Below are 25,625 nucleotides of genomic sequence, written 5' to 3' on the forward strand. Positions count from 1 at the left end.
AACATTTTTGTAAGATAGCAGCAAGTGGTTTGACATTTGCACTGTGTGGCTATACCGTAAACAAATTTTCAGTTAAGCAAGAATTCGTCAAATAAAACGCATTTAATCGAAGCATCCTAAATAAACATAAGAAAAAACTGATCGTTTTATGATTAATTGCGACTTTACTATTGATTTTCTTGACAATTTGTGTTAAAATTTTCAAACGAAAGCAGATCTCACAAAAAACCGGCTTTAACCAAACAACACAGGGGTTAGGTAAATTATTTGTTATATCGAATTTTCTGGAATGTATCAAAACGTTGCATTGATATATGATAGTGGGAAAAAATGCACTTAAGAAAACTATACAATCAGCTCGAAAAAAAATGATTAATTAATTTTTGTTCTGTAAATAATTTCATATTTTGGTAGTTTTTACGTTGGCAGCAGCAAAAATGTCAGAACGAAATCAACGTCGACGTGGTCTTGATGAAAATGGCAATCACTCTTATATTGATGATATGGCAACAATCAAGCACCCATTGAATTCCAAATGGACGCTTTGGTATTATTTGCCCGATGACAAGAAAACTTGGGAAGAAAATCAGAATAAAATTCATACAGTTACTACCATTGAAGATTTTTGGAGTTTTATCACCCATATAAAGCAACCATCGGAATTGATCGGTGGTGTTGATTATTCGTTTTTCAAAAATAACATTCGTCCAATGTGGGAATCACCGCAAAATGTAAATGGTGGTCGACTAACGGTCACCAATACATCAAAAACACGAAACGATCCACGAGCAGCTGGCATAAATGATATTTGGTTGGACGTATTATTGTTTCTCATCGGTGAAAATTTCGAATATACCGATGACGTGTGCGGCGTGGTATTGAATGTTCGCAAATATGGTTTTAAAATTGCCGTATGGACATCACATCATGAGGAAAACAAAATTCGAGCAATTGGTAACAGCATTAAGAAGAGTTTAAGCCATAAGAGCCCATTCCTGCAGAAGATCACATTCGAAGTACATGCCGAAACGCAACGGAACGCTCAAACCACAGGCCGAGCATCGTCCAAAAATCTGTTTGAAATCTAAACGAAACAATTACAAAATTGTTTTAACATTATTTTTTTAAGTAGGACTCCGAATGAGTCACCAACGTCATTTCAATGAAATGTTTATCTTTCTTTTTTTTTCAGCCGTACCAAGACGGCTAAATAGATTTCAAGATTTATGCTGACAAATTTAAAGTCATCCAAATGAAACTTTCGTTTTCATTTCAAATGAGAAAAGAATAAAATACACCATATTACCAAACAGAATGAACTGTGATTCATGCGCATAAAAAATCGGCTTTCATCAAATACAGTTTTAAAGCATATTTTCTGACAAAGATATCATCCAACTGCAAACGATTAATATTTGTTAAGAGTTCAGGGTTTTCGAGATTATGGATAAATGGCCTCTTTTTATAAATGCAAAATGAATTGCTTAAATAAACGGTATTTTTACACACTTGTCAGATGTGACTACTTAATTATTAAATGGCTTTTTGTTCGAAAAAAATATCGTTGAAGAATAATTACTTGCATTAAGATTATTATTATTCTGAAACATAAAGTAAATGGAGCTTGCACGCATGTGTATCATTTCATACTGAATCATTATTTGTGTATTGAATTAGTATTGCGCGTGGTATTGGTCGGTTTAGTTAAAAAATATTTCTCTTTAAAATGAGATGACGTGGTGCTAATATAAGGCAAGTATATTCAATTATAAGTTAAATATGATCGTGTCAATCAAAAGAAAGTCAAGCCAATAAGAGATAAAAGGGTATCACTTAAAATTATTCGAGAAAAACAAAACTGTTGAGTCCACGTATGCCCAAATAAATCGCAAAGAAAAAGTTGGGGAAAGTCGGCGAAATAATACGATCGCGTTCGTTGATAGAACGTTCCAAATTATTCCACAATGTGATCGAGCATAAAAAAGGAAAAAACAAATAATTGTTTACCAAAAAAAGTTATAGTGTTGTACTTTGGAGTATATTTTTGAAAAACAAGTGACTCATAATAAAAGAAGGTCTTTACAAGTTTGTCCCTATCTTTGAATTGAGCGAAAAAAAAATCAGCTGCTGTTGCATTGGTAAATGTGTTCATCATAACAAACATAACATATGTTTTACACCAAGCGTATAATTTTAAATTTAGCATACATCGTCATATCTCACTAACACATCGACGCTGACAATAACGACAAAGAGCTCTGTCAAATAAAAACAAATACAAAAGAGAGAGTACACTGTACACTGTCGAGCGGTTGTCTGAACTAGTTGCGTTTCATATAAATGTGCCGGCCAATACTTTGAATAGTTCAGTATTTATAAGACATTGAACGAGAACAGAACGAAGTTCGGTGCGATTGACAGTGCTAAAGCCAAAACTAAGCGAAGGAAGCAACGAGAGAATCATAATAAAAAGACGTAGAGGTTATTATTGTTATTTTGTTTTAATACGATTTTTTTTAACCTGAGAAACGAACATCGACGAAGAAAGAGAGATTGTGAGTTTTTAACTTTGCTTCAACATACAATTTTCTCTCGTTCTTTGAAGTGTAAATCAACGATTTTTTTTTAGTGAAAAGAGGCCAACACATCATTCATATCCATTAAATTGTCCAGACATAGAGTTGGCATTTTTTTTTTTCAAAGCAGAATACAGTGAAACATATTTTGAAATCTAATTTGTTTGTAATTTTCGATTTCCGTCACCAGTTTTACATTCGACAAACAACGAACATTGAGCAATAGACAATTTTTTGTTGTTGTTTTGAATTGTTTCGTGGGAATTTTCCATTCCGAAGAGAACAACAATTTTTGATTTGTTTCGTGCACATCTGTGGAAAATGAGGTGCATCTTAACATTCTTGGCCATTGCGTTATTTGCCTGTACGGCATTTGGCTTGGAGTTCGAGTAAGTATACATAATAAAATTTGTTGTATGTTATTATTTATGTTTTCTTTTTCAAACTACTATAACTTGTAAGTTGCTTCAAAAGAACCATTTGAAGTTGTAGTACTGGTTTTTTTTAATTTTGAACCATACAACAAGCACTGCCGATGTAATTAAATGTCAGAGGGTCTGTGTGTCATCTCAAGTAATGCTTTAAGTAACAACTGCAAAAAAAAAACGAACGAAAGACAAAAATAGAATAATAATTGCGTTTCAGGTTCGACAATTTATTTTGACCATAAAACCTCGTTCTTTTTTTTGTTCAAGTTTGGACATACCATGTATTGCGTATTTTCTCTTTGCAACGACAATTCACTACTTGTGATGATATCATCTCTCTCTCTTAACAAAATTAATTCCGGGCGTTTTTTCGTTCCATTCACTGACAATTGATTCATTTACATCAGATCTTTCACCAAATTTTGCTCACTAAAATTGGATCCAATCCAATCAAATTGCGACTTTCGAACGTGAAATTTGCATTTGGCAAATAACATTTGTCATCAAGACAAAGCATTGAGCAGCGATTTCAACAAACAAATCAAGTATGCATGAAGCACCCACGAAACCACAAAACGGCCAAATAAATGAAAATGAAATAAATAAATAAAAACTGTGGTACCATGGAGCAATTGAACATGCATGTGTGAAGAAGTGTTGTAGCACGATCAAAATCTTTATTAGCCATAATATGCTTTATTCTATGGCATAAATAAAGCTCTTCCGTTCCACAAACTGAATTTCAACGCGCGATACTTGGTACATACGATCGTCAGAGCACTAATGGGCTTGATTTCCAAATTATGATGTTGTATATTTAACGCTTTGCGCAAAACGCTTAGCATTGATGTGCAAATTGTACGGCTTTTCCCTCTACATCTCACCCTCTTTCTATCTCTAACTCTTCTTTTTCTCTCTCTCAATGTGTGTAAGTCGTCTGAATATACGTCTAGATAAGCCATGGAACATTCTTGAAAACAGACACTTTGCACAAAAAAACCCACATACATATGGCATCGCGTTTAATTTGATAATGAGAGATTACTTATTTTGTTAGCACCAAAGTTGTTCTGGTCAGTTATTTTTATGGTTGCACGTGTAAAGACGACCAAAAAAGTCTGAATTAACATTGAATTTGTGTGTATGAATGATTTTTCTGGATTTTTCTTCTTTATTTCATTCGAAATTGCGCATGCGCAATTTGATCTGATAAACACAGAACAACAAAGGTCAAGCAAGACATCTGTGTATGAGTTTTATGAGTCTACATAAAATAATAATGTTGCATCAAGTGTGAAGGTAAATTTGCATCTTGAGTCATATGTTTTTTTTTATTCACGGAAGAATAAAAACCATCAACAAAAAGAAGGAAATGTCAAAAATCGAACAAACATTTAAACATTCTATTGCATAGTCAATGGAGTAAAACTACAATTAAATACAATGATTGTGGAACAATTTGTAGTTCAATTACTGGATGCCATCGATGTATTTAACTGTGTGTGTTTTTCTCGCTTAAACTCGTCTCCCATTATTTACGATGCATAAATAAAAACGTAAGCATTGAATTGATGTTTTGAATGGTGTATATGTCGGGTGTGATATTTTCAACGAATAGTGTTGCTGTCATACTAGGCTTGGCTCTTTAAAAAAATAAGACGCAAAAAAATTCTCTTTTCATCTGTTCATCAGCATTAAATACGTTCACAAATTTACTTTTACATTTGTTTAAAATTCAAACATTCACTTCGCGCAAGAAAGACTAAATGATTCTATACAACCGAACAAAAACACTTATTTCTATTGTCTTTTGACCAACACGATTCGTCATTGCGCATCATTTTGTATTGAATATGCATCCGAAAAACGTATTCCGAATGACAAAAAGTGATGGCCGTTTTTGGGGTCTATATCCCTATTGTTTCACTTCTTTGAATCGTATTTAATGTTGATTTGCATTTTTCCGTTGAATTTCAAGTTTATATGCATATAAACAATAACAGCAACAAAAACACACAGCTAGACGGTGCGTATATAATGCATAACCCAAGAAATTTCTTGGTGAAATTATTTATGTTGACCGACCATGTTTGTTCAATATATGCGAAAGCGGAATTTTTTTTCTATTTTCCAACTAAACAAACATTTGGACTAAAAGGTAGCGTTTGTACCACGGTCATACTGAAAATGTTGATGAATATGCGGAACAAAAGAGTTCATAAAGTCAGTCTGGCCAGGTCACCGGAACGATGACAACCACATGAAATAAAACAATATAAATAGAAAGATAACGGTGTTGCCACATCCATTTTTATGAATATTTTCAACGGTTTTTAACATGATCTGGCCGATTCTAAATGAGAATGTTGGCATTTTTTTTAGCACAAAACAATGACGACAATTTTATTGTTGGTTGAATTTTATTTGCGTTATTTCCAAACAAAACATCAATTGCAATGGTTTCTTTTTTGGTGAATTTATGAGACGGCTTGGCTTTTGTTTTGTTTGCGTTCTATTTCCTCGTTTCGATGTTTTTACGCATTGAAATAAAATGCAATTATTCGCACATAATATAGTGCGTACTTGTTTACGTGCTTGGATCGAAAAGAAAAGAAGAAGCGAGACTGAAATTGAGTGGATTTTTTTACAAATTTGTTCAATGTTATTTTTTTTTTATTCAACAGAGATGAACGTCGTGACTTGAATTATGGTTGGCGCGAACCAGATGAATCGATCTATGGTTTCATGGGACCAAAACGATTGTTTCCAAAATCGGCAACACGACGAGAAGGAGTCGAAAGCAGCGAAGAAGACGATGATTCTAAAGATAGTTCCGAATCACCATTAGGTGTGTATTTACATAAATTAATGCTACGCGTTCATCATGACATGCATAAATGTTATTTTACACATGTCTAATTCGTTGTGACCTTTACTCGTCAATTACATAGGTTTGGATGTTGTGTCAGGAACGATTGGTGAATCGAAGCCAAGCATCAGCGGCGGTGACAGTATCTCATTCAATCGACCAATTGATCCATTTTTTAGTCCATTCTTCAATGTATTCAATCTTGGTTTCCCCGGTTTTGACGTTCCTCAATCGATTCCATGGTGGAGAGGGTAAGTTTTTATATGCATTTGAAAAACTTTTCCATTAAAACTACTTAAGCTGATAAATAGATTATTAGTGAGGCTTTTTTTGTGTTTTCAATTAGTTTATATTTAATGGCAGACATTACTTTATCAAATCGCCTTTTAATGACTTCTCATTGTGTTTTTGAAATTATTGCACTTGATAATCATAATTAGTCGCATATTCCATTGATTGCTTGGAAATTTCTCGTTCTCTTTTAAAATAAATTGGTATGTGCATAAAGTGATTGTGAACACATCATGATGTGCTCCTAATAGCAAAACTTGGCATCTTCAGTTTCTCCGTTTGAAGTGCGCATTTACATCTCTAATTAGCACTTTTAAATATAAAAACCTATGTATGACTGTATCAGTGACACGTTTGACGGTCGTATGTTACAGTCTTTAGCTCATTTTTCACTCATAAAATTGAGTGATTAATGCGAACGAATGTTGAATTGTTTTCAATACATTTCAATATGATATTACAATCACATTTAAATATAAAACATAATCACAAAGAGACAAGAAAATCTTGTTATTTGTTGATTTATCACAAAGTGCAGTTGAGTTTATTAATACAACCTCGACTAGTGAATTTGATTAATTGTCCATGTATGTTAATGTATGAATGATTCGCGCATAATTCAATAGAAAACGTGTGATTTACAAGCGATAATAATATTGTTTGTTAAACAATAAATGAAAAAAAAAAGATCGCCTCCGTATCGAAACGTCTTCATTTGTGTTTTTCACTGTATTTCTTAAAACAATTGACTAACAATGAAAATAGAAAATTTTCACATCGCATACATTATTCAACGACAAGTTACTTTGCGTCTCACTTTTTTTTGCGATATGTTTATTTAGAATAGCGACAAAACCAATACATAAACAATTAGAAATTGCAAGTCGACATGATCGAATGCAAATTCTAAGTTATATTTAACCTTTTCAATCAAAACACCTTTATCGTTTGATTCGAATAAATTCAATTCAATCGAAGACCGGCAAATGTATTTTTACGCAAAATATCACAACAATATCATCGAAAATCGTAGCCTATTTTTAAATTGTTTACTTCCATCGACGTCCATTTGGTAATGGACTTTGTGTTGTGTATTATAATTCAATGGAAAACACGAGCAAAATATTCTTCTCACTATATCGTATTCTCAATTGAAGAATACCGGCGGTGACATTGCAGACATAATAAAATTCAATATTAATAATAGATATGAAACGTGATTTCAATTATGAATTTATTTCATTATTCTGTTTCAGTTCTTTGTTAGCGTTGCCACGTTCCAAAGATAATTCTCTAATAAAAATGCTGAAAACACGACGGTTGATCGAATGTAATCGGACAATCTATTGTTGTAGTGTGATTCGTGCCATCCATACCATTTTATGCGATCTATTCACAATTGTCGTTACTGTTTGCGACTAAATAATAACTCTTTTTGTATACAACTCCGATTTTTCGCACAAATGAAGCAATTAAATAGACAAATGAATTACAAATGATTCATTTACAGTGCCAAATGCAAAACATGCCAACAATTTGCCTTTTGTTAATTGAGTTTTAAATGTTCTATGAAATTATTCAGCATTTATCTCATTTGACACGTTTAGTAACGCCATCAGTTTTTCGTTCTAGAACATTTGATTCGTGCGATTACATTCGCAATTCATTTGGGTCGGAGATCTTTCGTTCTCTCTTTTAGTTCCGAGAAATTGATCTCTTAATCAAAATAAAACTTTTCTAAAAAAAAACAAACAATAAAAAAATACCGTTCTCAACCTCCACGTCTTCATATCGACGCATATTTTGTAAGGCAATCGCTCGTTTTTGCCATAACTGGACACGTCGAATGGTTTCAGTTATCAAAAGAGCAAAAGAGTAATAAAAATAACTGACACTATCAACATTTGATATCACTGTCATGTTTATACAATGTTATTTTTTGAAGAAAAAAAGAAAAGAAAAGAAAAAACAATTTGAAATGTAAAATCGTATGGACATTTATGTATGATAGCTATATAGAATTATAGCTATTCTTTATTAATTAATGCGAATCGATCATTATTATGTTCGTTTCACACTATTTACGGATTAATTATAAGCACATCGACACATGTGATAACGTGTTCTAATTTGTGGAAAAAGTAGTCATTTGCTTCGAAGATCAACATTGATTTCGTTGGTAGGACTGTGCAAAGAGGAAGCAAATCGATTTATGTAAATAAGCTTTATGCATAGAGTGAACACATGTGTTCATTATAGAATTCAATTAACTAATTCAATTACATGCATAAGGCGAATGCGACCATATAGACACAGTTCAAAGTTAAATACAATAATAATTGAATAATGTTTACTTGATAGCCTTGAACTTCAATGCGGATCGTTGCTCAATCGCGCATTTTATACAATTAAACAATTTCCGTTTAAATGGAAATAAAATTAAAATTATTTCTCAAACTTTGTATATCGCAAGCGAATAACATATATTTTCAATTAAACCTTTTTGTTTATATATTTAAAAACAGGCCATTTCGCTTCGGCTTAAACGCTTTATTTTGAGTTTAAAATTAGCTCGATTTCGACTATGCGTTTCATTTCAATGAGTCTCAAGTACAGACAATATATTTGGATTTTGTCATCTGGATACTTTAGCTCATCTGGATAAGGTTAAGCGATGATACGAAATGAAAACAATAGAAGTGATTGTTATAGTTATGGTAGTATTTTTATACCTACAACATACAACAATCACTTCTATTTTTTTCACTCCATATCATCGCTTAACGTTATCCAGATGAGCTGAAATATCCAGATGACAAAATTCAAATATATTGTCTGCTCAAGTAGCATGGTGGACAGAAATCTTTTCAAAAGTGTATTTTTGTAAAATTTGTTGCTTTTTCATGCTCTATGGTGGCTGAATGGCATTCAGTGAATGTATTGTAAAAATGTCCATGCAGACTCTGCATTTTCTTTTTTTTTAAATAATCGCATCATCAAAACAACTGTAAGTCGCACAAATTTCAAGAGGTTAAACCGATGCGAAATCATGATAATTTAATATATGAAAATAATAATACCCTGATTGAAATCAGTATTCTCTCGCTGCTGCTCTACAATTTCTTTAATAGCACAAGCATGGAATTCATTAATAACATTAGCCATAGCAATTAATCAATTATTACTTGGCTCATTCCATGCTCAGCAGCGACCGAATCAAATTGTCTTAATGCACACATTCACAACGATCATGATTTGGTACTTGCGTCTTATTTATGACAAGCTCTGGTGATGGCTTCAATCAGAACCAAAAAAACTCTGTCAGAGAAAATTGCGAAACCCAAAAATTAGCGTAAACACACGAATAATTTATGTAAATATTTATTTGGCCGAAGAAAAAGAGACGCAAATGAAAACAATGAAATGAATGTATATTTTTTTCGGTAAGCAAACGTAAATGAGGAAGATAAATATCGTTGAAAACAGCAAAACAAGCGCTTGGATTTGGTAAGGTTCAGGTGAAATTTGATGCGGGAAAAAAATGCAGCGTTGCCATTTAATGCGATTCTGACGTATGTCAGTGAAAGGTAGCTTCAAAGCTATAATTTTGATAGCAAATAAGTAGGCAACCAGTTCACTAGACAATGTGTTTTTTTCCACCTCGAAAATAAATCAATTCGATGCTGGCACTGATAAAATCCATAAAGTATTCCAATTTATGAAAATGTAGGTTTTTGAAGAAAAACAATTACAAAGAAATGGCGCCAATCGCATTTGTGATCCACAAGAAATTTTATCAATAGTCATTAAATGGCCAAGTGAAAGATAATCACTTTTGGTGTTTGGTGTTTCAAAGTTCAATACCTATTAAAAAATAGAAACCGAAATTTGAATGAACGCTTTCTTCGAAAGTTTTCAAATGAATCGGTATTTGTTTATCGTCTTTCTAAAATGAGAGGTGAGAGAGAGAGAAACAATAGTTGCAGTGAAATCAGGGCATTGACTGATGTGTGAGTCACGCAAACTTCTTATTAATCATCGCGTTGCTATGAAAGTGCATTGAAATAGAAAATTTAATTTGAACAACCGAATTTTAATCTCAACGGCGCGCTTTTCGTTACAATAAGAAGATTATTGTTTTTTTCTTTGAAGCAGAAACTGGTTTGCTTGGGATTTTTTAATGGGCTTTCTATACTTAAATGATTTATATTGTTCAACGGTATCTCGTTGGTAAATAATAATTAATGAAATGAAATGTTCAAGAACCTTCCAGCGTGATAATAAAAAAAACCGCATACACATTCGAACAGCATTCGATTCTTTTGTAATAGCGACATCCATTTGCACTTTGTGAAATGGAAGATAGAAAAAAACACATTTTGCCTAAGATTACAAATTCAAGCTTCAAACGCCATAACGGTTTCTTATTAATGCTCATCGTATTTGCTTTTGTAAAAAAATAAAATTAGCACATTTTATTTATACTTTATTGACAGTTTGTGCACCTTTCAGTGCATTGTACAATATCTAACCAATTTGTGAAGCTAAAAACTATAAACCGCAAACATATTTACAACGCACATTCACATATTGACGACGACAACAACAACAACAGTTGTGGTTTTACAAAGTAGTCGCACCAATAGTGAAATCATTTTCACTTTGTTGCGTTCATTGCCAGAGACATAACTGACGAATGCGATACATTTTTTTTTCAAGCTTTTGTTGTGTTTATACGATGAATTAGCACTGTAATGACTTTCCGTTATGCTATTAAAATTTTGATGTCGGTCTCTCACACAAACAAAATTTTCAACATTGTTTAGAAGATGTGAACAAATTACATTATCTGCTATTTTGGTCTGAGATCTGTATTCAAGATCATCAACCTCTTATGAATTTCAAGCATTGTCTGTAAAATCTTCTTTTTGATCGTATACCACAGAAAATAAATAAAGCCTCTGTTAATTCTGCAGAAAAATGCCAGATTTTTGCATAATTATATCAAGCAAAACAGCTGTTACATCATCATATTGCGAAACAAAAACCATATATTCAAATCGGATTTTTGAAATTGATACCATGCGCTAACTAAATGAATGATTTTTTGTTTTGTTTCTAATTATTTCAGACCCAATGTGTGCACTGAACGTAAGGAAGAAATAAGTGACTGGAACACACCAGCTGCGTCCACCGAAAAAACGGACGAAAGCACCGAAACTCGCGAATCATCATCGACATCGATAACTGGCGGATTCCATTTTAGTTTTAACACTTGTGTCGAAAAGGCCAACAAACGTACCTGCAAAACGGTGTAAGTATATGAAAGAACTGTCTCTTATTATTTCTATTGCAATTTCATTCTTTTTTTAAAAGGTGTAACTGTTTCTTTTGGTTAATTAAAAAAAAAACTGTTATTTGGCATTTTCTTTATTTGCAGTGTCGATGAAGATGGACGCAAAAAGACAAAGTCGGTGACTCAACAATGTTGCCGTGGCTATGGACGCAAAAAGAATTCAAAATCGGCTAACATCTATATGCCATGTGAAGAGCTTCATTTGCGTTCATTGATTGAAACATCAGAACGGTTGAATGGACGTGAATTCATTCGCAGCGCACAAAAGAACGATATCGATGATGAACTTCGCAAAAATGTTACACTTTTCTTACCAAATGATGCCACATTCACTGAATTCGCTGAACAGCTCTTAGAATCGGTATGACACGACTTGGAAATAAGTTTAATTTCAATTTCTTGTATAATTAACACTTTATGTTGTATAGAATCTTGTTGTTCTGCCTGGATCACGTGCACGTCGCCAAGCCTCACCATCTGGCCTAACTACAAAATCAATCATCATGAATCATATTGTGCCCGAAATTGTTAACATCGAAGACGTTGAAAACGAACAATTATTGGTGACTGCGTATGACAACGCCACCATTCGTATGAATATTTTCCCACGTCCACCAGGCCATCGTGAAGAAGACGAAAGCCCATACCGATACACAGCAAACTGTGCACCAATTTCGAAAGCTGACCAGGAAGCGGAAAATGGAATTGTTCATGTTGTTGATCGTGTATTGTTGCCAGTCACAAAGTCTTTGATGGAATTGGTTCGTGAACGCAGTGATATGGCTGTTTTGCAAACAGTTTTGGACCGAACCGATTTGGCAAAACAATTGGAGAACAAGGACAAACAATTCACCTTGTTTGCGCCCACCGATAAAGCATTCGAAAAATTAGATCCACATGTACGACGAACAATTAAAGATGGCAAGGGATGCGCATTGAGTAAGTATAGTGCCGTTGGTAAGGTTCAAAAGAGGTCATTTATTTATTTTCTTTTTTATCAATAGATATTCTTAAGAATCATATTTTGGATATGACATTCTGTTCGGTTGCTGTTGTCGAAGGTGCCAAAACGAGTGCCATTAATACAATGGGCGAGCGCATGGATTTGGAACGTATTGTAACACCAAAAGCATCATCAGAATCACCATCAGAGGCTGAAGATTTGGCCGAAAGCAAAAATATTGTTATCAATGGCAAATCACAAATTACCGAAACTGATATTATGGCTACAAATGGTGTTATGCACATCGTTGACTCGATTTTGGAAACCGATTCATCAATGCCATTAACTTCAATGCTTGAATCACGTAATTTAACTTATTTCAAGACTTTGATTCAATTGAATGGAATTGACGATCTCATCGACTCATATGAAAATGTTTCGGTATTCGCACCAACTGATGCTGCTTTGGAATCGAACGAATGGGTGAAGAAAATCGATTCGGATCCAGACTCATTGAAAGGCAACGAAGAATTAACCAAATTCCTTAAATATCACATCGCAAAACCATTGATCAAAACATGCGATTTGTCTGAACGTTCATTGGACACCGAAAGTGGCGATAAAGTTCGTGTTAATTTGTACTCAACGGTATGTAAAAACTCTGAAAAGAAAACGTCGACTTTTTCTTCAAAACAATAATATTTATTTTTTGCTTTACAAATTACAGCATAGCTTATTCAGTAATGTTTTCAATCGTGCTACGATTAACTGTGCTCGTTTGGTACATTTTGATGATGATAGCTGTGGATCGGTTTTGCATCAAGTTGATAAACCATTGACTCCACCAACCAGCAATTTGATGGAAGCACTCAAAGCAAATGAACAATATAGCATGTTTGTCGAATTTATTGAGTCAGCAAATCTTACCTCGTTGTTGGAGAATGAAAATGGTACATTGACCGTATTGGTGCCAAAGAACGACGTTTTCACTGAAGTCAAGGAATATTTCGACGAACTTAGAAATGATGGCAACACAAAGAAATTGGAAAACCTCGTCAAATCGCACATCATCGAAGGTAAGTTACATTTAATAATATTGGGGTGCAATTGATAATTCAAATGTTATTCTTTAGATGTACTTTGCTGTGCTGGTATTGTTTCATCGGAATGGCCATTCGTTCGACTTGTGAAGACCATCAATGATGTTGATTTGCGATTGAACCGCGATCGAAGACCAAAGATCCAAAATGCCGGCGTTACAAAATGCGATATCCTCGCAAAGAATGGCATCATTCATGAAATTAACGATGTGATCAATCCAAAGCAACTTCAACGCGCTCCCGCTAGACGCACCGAAAGTGACAGTCACAGCCATGAATCTCCATACTTACCTCTTGTTCCAAAGACACCATTTCACGATTTCTTTACTTTCCGCTGATTAAGCAAAAGCCTATGTTGTGCACACATACAGCCAATTTAACTGACAATAAACAAACTACTCAAATATTTAAATGAAAAATCAATTACAATTAAGACAATTTGATACATCATAAGAAATGACAGAACGAAATTGATATAAACGTCTCAAATAAAGTAATATAATTTAAATGTGTGTCTTTTATTTGAAGATTTTCCTTTATCTAGGAATTATTGTAATAGACGTAATAATAACCATGAAAATATGACTTTCTGTAGATTTGAGGAAATTTATTTTTATACCATGGCTTCTGCGATGTGCGATTTTCAGTCTAATATTTTATATCAATGAAATATTTCCACAAATTATATTTATAGATTTAGAAGAGTTTGCGATTGCACTGAAGCATATTTACGTATATCTCCTCTACCCAAAAAACATTTGTTGTGGCAAATTCATCCATTATCGGGCATATGTTGACGGTCAATATTGGGGTCGGGTTTGAGTGTAGTTTCAGTCATTTTCAACGTCGCAATGGAAAGAAAAAAGAGAAAAAATAAACTCAGTTAGTAAGTATGAATCAACATCAATATACTATCGGTTCAGTTCAATAAATGATACTCACCTACGGGTTATTTTATATACCGAACTGCCCGTACTTCGGTCAAGGCCACAAAACTCAAGCCCAGCATAGTAACAAAACGTTACAATAATATTATTTAAAAAGAAATCTTAATGCTACATGTAATTAAAACTGGTCGTCATCGGAAACATCGAGAACATAAACGTAGTCCTCATCGTCACTGGAATCCTCATCGTCAGCTGCTTGATTTTGTACGGCAGCATTTTGATTCTGTGGTCTCAATAGTTGCGGATGAATGTCCAATCCCAACACCGTACAAAGACCTAAAAACAAAATCGTAAACAACAAATTGTTAGCCAAAACATTCTTAAACATTTTTAATTTCAGTGATATTTTTTCACCTTTGTACATGATGTTCTTGGCTGCAACGATATCCCGGTGCCAAACAGTTTTCAATTGAAATGGAGCTCGATCATCTTTCCAAATGCCAGTGTTTAGTTGCCAGTTTTTGAAACATACTTGAAGTTTTGACACTAAACCATCTGAATCCACTGGAATATGATCTGGGTTGGCTGCATTCAATCGATTAACAAAATCAACTGCATATTTACGCAATTGTTGGTACACTCGGTTGCTTTTCATGGTGATAATCACGTTCGGTAAATTCCATTGCGATGTCTCATCTTCACTTGGAATACAATGCTGACAAACTTTGTATCGATCGCTTTTGGTTCGTCGATCGAATGGCCGGAAACATTTTGCACAAGTTTGCGATGTATTGTATTCGTCGACCAATCGTACAATACAATTTCCCAACTTCTTGAAACTGTTCAATAGTCGTCGTAATCCCGGGCATCGCAATCGCTTTTTAATACCAATTGGTGAGTTTGGAGCTATTTGAGCTGCACCAATAAAAACGAGCGCCGACTTTTTTTCGTCAGTGATGCCGCGATTTTGTCACTGGCCCGATTCTCTTCGATGTATTTATCGAGACGGAGTCGAATAAACTTTCTTGTTGTGTACACCGCCATAGCTGGTTTCATCATTTTCACATAATAAGCGATGTAACACATCCAATGTGAACGTCCTTTCGGCGATGGAAAAAATGCATAGCGTTTATAGTCGAGCTCCCGTTGTTTTTGCAACAATTCAGTCCATTGATCGAATTTACGCTTGCGTTTGCCATATTTCGCTTTGAAATGGTATTTTGGACCATCAATTGTGATGTTTTCCTGAGATTTACGAACAAAAAATCATAGAAGTAAACAAATGATAAATAAACAATGAATTTATTGTTTCTTACCTCGTTGCCGGATCGAACGTGTTTGCGAACGGTGGCGTTCCATGTACGAACTCCTGGATCGATTCCAAGCACATAATCAAACTCAAAATTATTGTACTTCTCTTTGATGGTGTTGTTATCAAGTTCTGGTGTATTGCGTTCAGGCTTCACGAAACATAACGAAACTGCCACACTATCGGTTGCCACAGCAAAATCGAATTCCTTACCATTTCCAAGTTTCGAAATTTTTGGCAGGTCAAATATTAAATCCCAATAGATAGCTGGATTGCTATCGTATTCAGTTTTTTCAATGTTTATTGGCTGACCGCGTTTTCCTTTTGCCAATTTCAATGCTCCAAATTTGCTCGCAATTGAATAAAAAAGATGGATATCGATGCGGATATGTTTCATATCGAAATCGTGGACTGGAATTACTAAGAAATTTTTTATTTTTGGCGGGAGTGGAGTGGTCGGCATGACATTATTGTTCGGATCGCGTCGATAATGGAACCAGCGTTGTTTCAACATTTCATATTTTGCGTGAAAATCGAAAATTTGTCGCTGAATGTTTATAAATATTGGGATGGTTTGGAACCAGCGATCACGAATGAGATTCTGGAAGTGTACATTGATTGGCAATCCAATGCCTACTGCTTCGTTTAATAGAAGATCGATGTTCGCGTTTCTCTCGACTCTACTCTGGAACATTACGATCTTCGTCGCACGTTTTACATCCAATTCAGTGATGAGATTTCCTTGTCGATTCAAATTCAGTTCGTAGCGCTTTAGCGTGAAAAATTTCTTGATGCGACTGAATGCCCATACTCTGATGTTATTTTTCACGTTTGTTATGTACTGAGTGATGAGATGATTGAATGCATTCCCCATGCCCTCGCGAGCTGGCCAATTTTCTGGACGAAGAAAATCAGGACATGCTTGCTCCACAGTTCGTCGAAATGCAAGCGGTAATTTGTGGTAATTTTCTTGTAATACCGAGGTGAAACATTCACCAATTACACCATTCACGTATTTATTGAATTCATCATTCGTGTATTCATCGGATTCACCTTTAAAAAATCGAACATTTTCATCGTCAAAGGCTTTGTTTGCTTTGAACAAGAACAGTAATGACGCCAGAGTCGTAATCATTGTGGCCGAAAGGCACCAGTATGTGACCTGATCGATGAATGGCGCACGATACTCTTCCCGCAGCACTTGATTTAGAGTCATCTTCAACGACGCACTGCGCCCATTCTTGGCTCTCTTTCTTCTCATCGTGACAGATCTATTGTACAAAAATTAAAGAAAAAAATACACCAAATATAGCAAAGATCACAAACACAATGAGATATAAACACTTCTATCACAAATTAAATGAAACAGTAATGGAGAACGCATTATAAATATCACCTCTTACCTCAACAAAGTGACTCTGTATTCTAGATCGAATGATGAAATTTATTTCCAATGTGACATCAAATATTTTGCCGATCGAAATGTTGTTGGAATATTCACAGTTAATTTTATCAACACTCTGTTATTTCGAAATTAAAACAAAGACAGTCACAAAACCAACTGTGAATATATCCATTCCACAGGGAACAGCATTCCAAACACATAAAATCGTTTTTGAAATGACAATAAAACCAATTGATCGCCCAAACCACGCTTCAAACACTCTCATATAATTCTCAAGAAATCCTGTTGAAAACAAAGCAAAGTTTTATTGTAAACAAAATCGGTTGGTGCGATAGTTGTTTATACCAACTATTGTTAGTATAAGATGCGAGCACATTTCAATTCAAGAGATCTTGGGTAGTCAAAGTCATTCACACGTTGAAAACATTCAATACCAACGGGATATGAAAGCAACTAGCTACTTTACATGTATCTCCTCTATGGTCTAGTGGCTAGGATATCTCGCTTTCACCGAGAAGGCCCGGGTTCGATTCCCGGTAGGGGAATTATTTTTTTTCGCTTTTTAAATTCAATTCTAAAATCATTTCATATTGATGTGGACTTTGACCAAGTTTCAGTTTTGAGAATTGTATTTGATTTTTTGAATATTTTTCATCATAACATTTTTAAATATCAAAATATAGGTGTCAGTAGGTTTGAACTGCAGTAGCTAGTTATAGTATAAGTCATTTGTCTTGTTATTGATTTTAGAAAAAGTTAAGTTTAAATAAAAATTATTTATTATTTTGTAATTTTTTTCATTTTTTTCATTTAATTTAATTTATTGTAATTAAAATAAATTTCATTTTAGCCATAATTCTGTGTGCTTGGATAAATTCGATTCGAAAGTGGTGCCATCAATATGTGTCACGGTAGCCCGAATCCGCGTGAAGTTGGTTACATCGAATTCGTGTTTCAATCGTAGTCAAGTTGCCATTCTGTGCAGCCATTCGTTCTGTTCCTTCCAAGCGTTCAATGTAAGTAGACGTATTTCTCTTTGTCTCTTCAATATTTGAGAAAAAAAAAAGAAAAAATTTATCAAACAATAAAAAGTCATCCGGCATAAAAATTCGTGCAATTAAATAAAACTTGCGTTAAATAACTAGAAAAAACCGTTTATTTGGCATAAATTGGCATAAAATCCATTGCATATCGTATATTTTTTTTGTTTGAGAAAAAAGAGAGAATTTTTTTTCTTTGTGTGAAAGTGTCTGAATTCAAGATGGAGGTCAAAAAGGAATTAATAAGTACGCCATTACCACAACGTAATACAAATGCTACAAATGGTCCGGCCGCACCACAAAATGTGGCAGCAAAACCACAGCAAACTGGTAATCAACCGCAAGCAAATAAAAATGTCCAAAATGCAACTCCAGCTGGAAATCAGAATGCACAAGGAAATCAGAATAATGTTGATAAAAAGCCAAATTTCATCAAAAATAATAATAATCAGAACAATATGGGCGGCGGTAATGTGAACAACAAGCGCAATAATAATAATAACAATAATAATAATAATAATCAGCGTTTCGGCAACAACCGTAATAATAATAATAATAATCGAGGCGGCCGTGGTCGTAATGATGTAAGTCATTTTTTCTCACATAAAATTTCAGTAGTTAGATTTGAGTTTCGAGTTTCAAAATTTTTGCTCAAAAATTTATGAATGTAAATTGATTGATTGAATGCCTTATCGCCACGCTTCCGTTGAAAATTTAACCAATCAACGATGTGAAGTGCCAGAAAGACAGAAGAAAACGTGGTTCACACGTTCTTTTCTTGTTGTTGTTTTAAATAAGGCAAAGTGATTCGCTTTGGATAGGAAGCTCCATAAAATTGTTCAATATTTATAAGGAGTGCCATGAAAAAGCTACAACTTTTTTTTTCATTTTACAATTTTTCCGATTATTTTCGAACATAAAAGTTCATGTTCTTTTTTCTTTCTTTTTTTTGCGTTTTCATTTACTCAATTTTGGCAATGTGGTTATCGTTCCGAACATGATCCGCCATCTTGGATTCTTTAAATTCGGTGTGACATACGAACACGTTCACGGTATGCATACCGAACATTTCAGAGATCAAACTCCAGAATGCGAAGAAATGTATGCGATACAAGTAGAAAATAGATGCACTTTATTTAAGTTTTTTTTTGCCATCGTCAATTTTTTCTAATTTTTTTTTCCGGTGATGTATATTATTCAGAATTTTGATCGTCGTGGACCAAATCAACAACAGAATCAAAATCAAGGTGGAACCGATAATCAGGACGAAAATGGCCCAAATGTTAACCAAAATTCGGCTGACAATACCAATACCCAAGGCAATCAAGGCAATCAAGGCCATCAGGGACATCAAGGTAATCAAGGACACCAGGGCAACCAAAACCACCAAGGTAATCATGATGGTGGCCGTCGCTTTGGAAATGATAACGATGGTGGTCGACGATTCGGAAATCGTGATGATCGTGGCCGCAAAGGTGAAGATTTTATGATTCAACAAAGATTGAAACACCTTCAAGGGCCAACACACGAATTGCCACCGGTCGAATATCAAGAGGTTAAATTTTCCGGCCGCAATCGTTTGTATGTCGGAAATTTGCCACAAGATGTAAAAGAAGAAGATTTACGTGAATGGTTCAAGCCATTCGGTGAAATTAACGAAGCATTCGTTAATAATGAGAAGAATTTTGCATTCTTAAAAGTCGATTATCATGCAAATGCTGAACGAGCCAAACGTGAACTGGACGGCAGCTTACAGAAAAATCGTCCAATTCGTATTCGATTCGCACCAAATGCAACCACCATTCGTGTGAAAAATCTAACGCCATTCGTTTCCAACGAATTACTTCACAAATCATTCGAAGTTTTTGGGCCGGTAAGTTTAAAACTTATATATTTTTTTCAAATTATAAATCTATTGCTGACCCTTTTCGCCACGCTTCGATCGAAATCACTCATTCGTTGCGAAGTGCCAAAAACAAAAGTTTTTAAATACAAAAACAAAGGAAGACTAAAATGCTTTGGATATAGGAAGCTCCATAAAATAAATCAGTTTTTATAAGGAGTGCCAAGAAGAAGCGACATTTCATTCCGAAATAATATAAATTTGAGAGCTCATTACAAAAACAAAATGTTCAACATGTGCTTTTTGCCGTAGCACGTGGTTTACGGTTCTCTCTGGATCACGCACCTTGATGAGTTTTAATGTCATTTCAAGTGCGACTTTTTTAGGCAGAGACAGATTAAACTTGCACTATAATTAGGAAATCAATTTTATATTTTCATATAAATTTGATGTCGAAATAAGTGTTACAAATTACAACATGTTGAACAATTAATTGAGTTTTTTCCCCATTTTTATTTGTTCATAAAAAATGCTTTGGAAAATACAAAATCCTGATGATTTATTTCAAATTTTGCCATAGGTTGAACGTGCTGTTATTGTCGTTGATGATCGTGGAAAGCCAACTGGCGAAGGAATTGTTGAATATACTCGTAAGTCGGGTGCAATGATTGCTTTGCGTTATTGTGGCGACAAGTGCTATTTCCTCACATCGTCGCTCCGTCCGTGTGTTGTTGAACTGTTTGAGCACAGTGACGATACCGATGGTTATCCAGAAAAAGCTTTGAATCGTAAAACTGATGCCTATATGAATTCACGTCAATATGGGCCACGATTTGCCGAACAAAATTCATTTGAACACGAATACGGTACACGCTGGAAGAATTTACATGAATTGTACAAACAAAAATACGAGGCACTCAAACGTGAAATGTTGCTCGATGAAGAGAAATTAGAGGCACAAATGGAATATGCACGCTACGAACATGAAACTGAAATGTTGCGAGAGCAATTACGTGCCCGTGAAATGGACAGAGAAAATCGCAAGACCGAATGGGAAAAAAAGGAACGTTTTGCAGAGCAACAACGCAAAGATACCGAGGACCAAATGCGTCGACGAGAGGATGACATGAACATGCGAATCACTCGTCAAGACGATGAACTAAGACGAAGACAACAAGAAAACAATTTATTTATGCAGGTATGCAAAAGGAAAATTATTTAATTCTTACATGTTTAAATGAAATTGCTTAAATGATGAAAAAAATTGGTCCGTGTTTATGAATTTATTTGATTTTAACCTCAACCACATCTGATCTTTTTATTACAACCTAAAAGTCACTTATATTCAATTTTGACATTTCATTTGATTGATATATTTTCGTTTGTATCGATTCCAGGCACAACAGCTAATGATGGATGCACAAGATTTGAATCAAGGCAACGTTGTCACCAATGATCTCAATAATCTGAATAACCTTACTAACATCAACAATCTCAATAACTTGGGAGGCGGGGGTGGTAGCAACAATAACGGCAGTGGTGGTAGCGGTGGCGGCGGCGGCGGTCGCAAGAATTTCAACAACAATCGCAATTTTGGTGGTGGAAACAACCAGGTTAGTGACGCTTTTTTTACTCATATTTTTCTTCAATCTAAAAATCAGTTTATACATTTGAAAACAACATCTGATATATACTTCGAACTTGCAACATTTTGCAAAAAAAACATCTTACTCTCACAAACACTTGAATGAAATGAAATATAAGCATTGTACTGCAATTTCAATAGCCTTGCAGCTCATTCCCATTCACTTGATAAAAAGTCAAAGAATATTTACTATTTCAATTTAAAAAAAAAACCACTTATGGAAGGAACTCTATACATTTTCGTTGATTACAGTCAACAAATTTAAATTGAGCTCAACCTGGAATTGCATCATCTTATTGATGAACACTATTTTTCGAAATGACATTCTCATAATATATTTTACCCAAGTTTGGTTCATTTTTTGATCATATAAAGGAAACAATATCAATGTGAAGTTACATACAATGACGTTTATTATCAATTTTATATTTTACACTCAAAACAAATCTATTCTGGTGAATAAAAAAAACAATAGACTGGAAAATGAATTGAAAAAAACTATCTGCATTCAGACTACAATTTAGAGTGTTATTTTGTGAACACCGAAAAAACAACAACAATAGTTCTAGGAACAATTCAAACATGATGAAATCACACATAAGTTCATGAATGAACTACTCAAAATATATATGTACTGTATATTATCAACATTTTTTTTATCGTATGAATGAGGAGACGAAAGTTTGTCTGGTTGCAAGTCATTCGATGTGCGTGGAAACGATTTCTGGCCAAAATTGTTTTTTATGCAATCGATATGAAGCCTTGCACCACAACTTCATCTTTCTCTCTCCCTCTGTCTCTCTCAACAAAAACACTGACAATTATGAATGAAGCAGCGACATGTTAGGTTATTTAAATACTCGATCATTATTTATGAAAAAAATATTGAAAAAATGTCTCATAAAACGAATTCAACTATAATGTAAACATATGGCATATGGTCAAAAACAAAAACAACACTTATACTTAAAACGTCGACTCGATTTATATTTACTCAATGATATGCTTTGGATTTATACACTTGAAAGAATGAAATTGCTATACGAAATGCAATTGCACAACTCTATATTATGTATGCGTATCACATGTAAAATACTCTCTACCTCAAAATAAATTCAATGAATTCTTGTCAAGTAAACTACCTATGAAACTGAAAGCATGATATGCTTTAACTGTTTTGAAACAAAATATAAAAATATGTAACTCCCATATACACCACGTCGACTATAACACCCATTCATATTATGAATGTCGTAATACAAATTATTGATGAATGACGAGTTTGCTGAAACTCTATACTACATATAAATTGATAATAAACCGAGCGAAACTCACTTGAATTGTTTCGATTGACATCGAATGGAAAAAATTAGCATTAAAATAAAATGGTCAATCATTTGACGAATTTTAACTATTTTGATATAATACATCTCCAAAAACCAAATCGAAAAGAACCAAACTTAAATTCCGTAAAAAAAACACTTGCCTACATTTCAATGTAGTGCCGAAAACCTTCAATACTACACTATTTTTTCAATGTTCCTTCACAATTTCAATCGAATTTCCCCTAAATGTTATTCCGTAATGAAAAATAAATTAGTTGAAATGATTTAAGAAAAAAAAATGGAAAATCCCCAAACAATCTATTCTTAACCAAAAACAAATACTTCAAATAAAATCATAGGATCCAGGATTTATGGATAATCGCAATAATGGTGGAAACAACAACCAAAATCAAAATCATCAAAATAATAATCAGCGTGGCAACCGATTTAATGACGATTTCAATCAAAACAAAGGTGGTCGTAACCAGGGCCAAGGTAATAATAACATGGGAAATCGCCGAAACAACAACAACAACAACAATATGCAGCAGTGGAACGACCATCGCAACAACGATGGCTTCCAAAATAAACGACGTCGCTTTTAAGACTCAAACATATACACCCACACACACGCATGATATCGCTGACTGGTTGAAATTTATTCAACTAACCAATTTTAGTAAAATCGACAATTAACAATTTAGTAGAATCGAGAAATTCTATCTGCGCCGATATATGCCAATTTAATTATGATGAAAAAAAAAAACAAATCGTATGGCAACCCTCTATTTCCTGCATTGTCTATCGTATGAAACATCCACAATGGATGTGTGCAATTTACTCTCTCAAATGAAACATTTGACGCCGACTGAAATCATTTTCGGCCACACAAACACACACACAAAACACCTATGTATGCAATGTTTCAGACACTTATCATATGTTTGAATTTAAATTAACATGAATTAGAAGTGGCAGCAACATTGCTGTAGCATATATATACTACATATAAACTTTAAAATATTTGAGATCTATTTGTATCGCGTATCATCATTTCCATGTACAATTTATGATATTAGTTTTATTTCATTCACTTTTTTTTGCTAATAATATTTGGCATTAAATTTATTATTTTAGTTTGTTATAAAAGTATTAAAAAACATTAAATCCATCTAACATATACATACATTCTCAGTAGAATATTGAAAGCGTCTTTTTTTGCGGCTAGAAAAAGTGACTCGATGATGAAGAGATTTTTTTTTCGTAATTTAAAAGATTATTATTTCTTTCTAGCATTGTGATTAACGTTTTAATTTTCTCTTAGCTTTGATTTCGCGTTTTTTGGTTATCATGAATCTCTTCGACTACAAAAAAAACAACTACCATACAATTTCATACTTGATAACCCATGGGTTGCATTCGATTACCAAAAAAAATATATCATCAACTATATTTTTCTAAATTAATATTTTTTAAATTTTATTTCCTTATCAAACACAAAAAAAAAGAACAACGTAACGAATAAGTTTGAGATAAAAAAATCCTTTTATTGTAGGTAGCTTAAATAATCCCAAAATGGATTGATGTAAATCCAAAACAAAATATTTGTCTATGCGTATACTCGATTGTCTCTTATGCGTAATATTGATAGACTCGAACAAAACCTGATCTTGTGTGATCAATAAAAAGTAATCTGACTTTTAATACACATCAATCATATTTGATTTTTTCCATGTGAATAGACTTAAGGTATTGAACAAAAAAAAAAAACAACACTTCAACGCTAGTGAAATTGACTTTATACTAGATATAGTCGCTTAAATTACTAAAACTTGGTGGTATCTAGAAAAAGTGACGAAGAAAAAAAAAACAAATCAAATATCAATTAAAATATGTTCTATGTAAAACAATCGATTTTGATGATATAATAAACATTCACAAATTTCATTGAAATCATTCTGACTTTGGTACATTCTCGACATACGATTCGCAACAATTGAATGTTGTTCGTGCGAATTGTATAAAAAGATTATTATTCTTCTCAATGTTGATGATGGGAAGCCTCTTAGTGTGGCTCAAAATGAGCGATTTTTAATGCAAAATTATTGGTCGTCATTATTTTTATTGATGACGAGTATAATACCAAGAAAATGAACGGAAAAGACAGAAGCATGGCATAGATACGGGCACTAGGAGGCTTCTATTTCACAAAACAATTTCTCTTTACAGCTCAAGATTATTTTTTTTTTAAAATCAACATACGTATGTCCATTTTGGGCATACCTCTCAATCAACAATACTACTCATGACTTACATCAATCGGATGAACTGTTGTGGTTCTAACATGCGTTCGATGATAACACTATTCTCACGATATACTCGGATATACTCGTATAAACCCATCTCTTATGCGAAATATCGATAGACTCGAACAAAACCCGATCTTGTGTGATCTTTATACTACATATAGTCGCTTAAATTACTAAAACTTGATGGTATCTAGAAAAAGTGACGAGAAAATAAAACAAATCAAATATCAATTAAAATATGTTCTTTGTAAAACCATCGATTTTGATGACATAATAAAAAATCACAGATTTCATTGAAA

At 33.8% G+C, this 25,625-nt stretch overlaps 4 protein-coding genes and 2 non-coding genes across 9 annotated transcripts in view; 5 read left to right on the forward strand and 1 right to left on the reverse strand.

Moving 5' to 3' along the window:
• The first annotated feature begins 37 nt into the window (after positions 1–37).
• On the forward strand, positions 38–1,530 carry LOC116339807 (eukaryotic translation initiation factor 4E-like). Its single transcript, XM_031765863.1, has 2 exons — positions 38–258; positions 415–1,530. Exon 2 carries the CDS (start codon positions 438–440, stop codon positions 1,086–1,088), a length of 651 nt encoding a protein of 216 aa, XP_031621723.1. The 5' UTR covers positions 38–258; positions 415–437; the 3' UTR covers positions 1,089–1,530.
• An 815-nt stretch (positions 1,531–2,345) lies between these two features.
• On the forward strand, positions 2,346–14,071 carry LOC116339429 (transforming growth factor-beta-induced protein ig-h3). 2 transcript variants are annotated; one of them, XM_031765291.1, is made up of 10 exons: positions 2,346–2,481; positions 2,767–2,965; positions 5,689–5,852; positions 5,956–6,124; positions 11,296–11,478; positions 11,605–11,881; positions 11,949–12,459; positions 12,525–13,111; positions 13,191–13,539; positions 13,597–14,071. In XM_031765291.1, exons 2-10 carry the CDS (start codon positions 2,898–2,900, stop codon positions 13,899–13,901), a joined length of 2,613 nt encoding a protein of 870 aa, XP_031621151.1. In that variant the 5' UTR covers positions 2,346–2,481; positions 2,767–2,897; the 3' UTR covers positions 13,902–14,071. The 2 variants fall into 2 exon arrangements, with proteins under 2 accessions (XP_031621151.1, XP_031621153.1); XM_031765293.1 differs by having other exon boundaries at positions 2,361–2,555.
• Positions 14,072–15,356: 1,285 nt separating this feature from the next.
• Positions 15,357–17,329, reverse strand: LOC116339863. The gene is made up of 3 exons (XM_031765938.1): positions 17,163–17,329; positions 15,767–17,030; positions 15,357–15,695 (listed from the first exon to the last, which is right to left on the reverse strand). Exons 2-3 carry the CDS (start codon positions 17,018–17,020, stop codon positions 15,357–15,359), a joined length of 1,593 nt encoding a protein of 530 aa, XP_031621798.1. The 5' UTR covers positions 17,021–17,030; positions 17,163–17,329.
• Positions 17,330–17,637: 308 nt separating this feature from the next.
• Positions 17,638–17,709, forward strand: Trnae-uuc. Its single transcript has one exon. It is a non-coding gene; the product is annotated as a tRNA-Glu (tRNA).
• A 447-nt stretch (positions 17,710–18,156) lies between these two features.
• LOC116339927 (hrp65 protein-like) overlaps positions 18,157–25,625 on the forward strand; it is a 10,522-nt gene continuing 3,053 nt past the window's right edge. The window contains exons 1-6 of one of the 3 annotated variants that reach the window (XM_031766038.1): positions 18,158–18,788; positions 19,279–19,305; positions 19,406–20,077; positions 20,628–21,245; positions 21,445–21,660; positions 23,377–24,970. In XM_031766038.1, the coding sequence (XP_031621898.1) occupies positions 18,426–18,788; positions 19,279–19,305; positions 19,406–20,077; positions 20,628–21,245; positions 21,445–21,660; positions 23,377–23,622 (2,142 nt within the window). In that variant the 5' untranslated portion in view covers positions 18,158–18,425 and the 3' untranslated portion in view covers positions 23,623–24,970. Of the gene's footprint in view, positions 18,789–19,278; positions 19,306–19,405; positions 20,078–20,627; positions 21,246–21,444; positions 21,661–23,376; positions 24,971–25,625 lie in introns of those variants that run through there. The other 2 variants (XR_004201044.1, XM_031766039.1) reach the window with 2 other exon arrangements.
• Positions 21,296–21,365, forward strand: LOC116339928. Its single transcript, XR_004201045.1, has one exon. It is a non-coding gene; the product is annotated as a small nucleolar RNA U18 (small nucleolar RNA).

Source organism: Contarinia nasturtii, unplaced genomic scaffold (genome assembly GCF_009176525.2).
Source record: "Contarinia nasturtii isolate CC-2019 unplaced genomic scaffold, AAFC_CNas_1.1 Cnas_scaffold_533, whole genome shotgun sequence".
Lineage (NCBI taxonomy): Eukaryota > Metazoa > Arthropoda > Insecta > Diptera > Cecidomyiidae > Contarinia > Contarinia nasturtii.

Bases quoted from the DNA above. Each gene is read 5' to 3' on its own strand.
- LOC116339807 (XM_031765863.1), top strand. From the start codon at position 438: ATGTCAGAACGAAATCAACGTCGACGTGGTCTTGATGAAAATGGCAAT.
- LOC116339429 (XM_031765291.1), top strand. From the start codon at position 2,898: ATGAGGTGCATCTTAACATTCTTGGCCATTGCGTTATTTGCCTGTACG. The intron at 11,882-11,948 runs GTATGACACGAC...TATGTTGTATAG, and splicing joins CTGAACAGCTCTTAGAATCG to AATCTTGTTGTTCTGCCTGG. The intron at 13,540-13,596 runs GTAAGTTACATT...GTTATTCTTTAG, and splicing joins CAAATCGCACATCATCGAAG to ATGTACTTTGCTGTGCTGGT.
- LOC116339863 (XM_031765938.1), bottom strand. From the start codon at position 17,020: ATGAGAAGAAAGAGAGCCAAGAATGGGCGCAGTGCGTCGTTGAAGATG. The intron at 15,696-15,766 runs GTAAGAAACAAT...CGTAAATCTCAG, and splicing joins ACGTTCGATCCGGCAACGAG to GAAAACATCACAATTGATGG.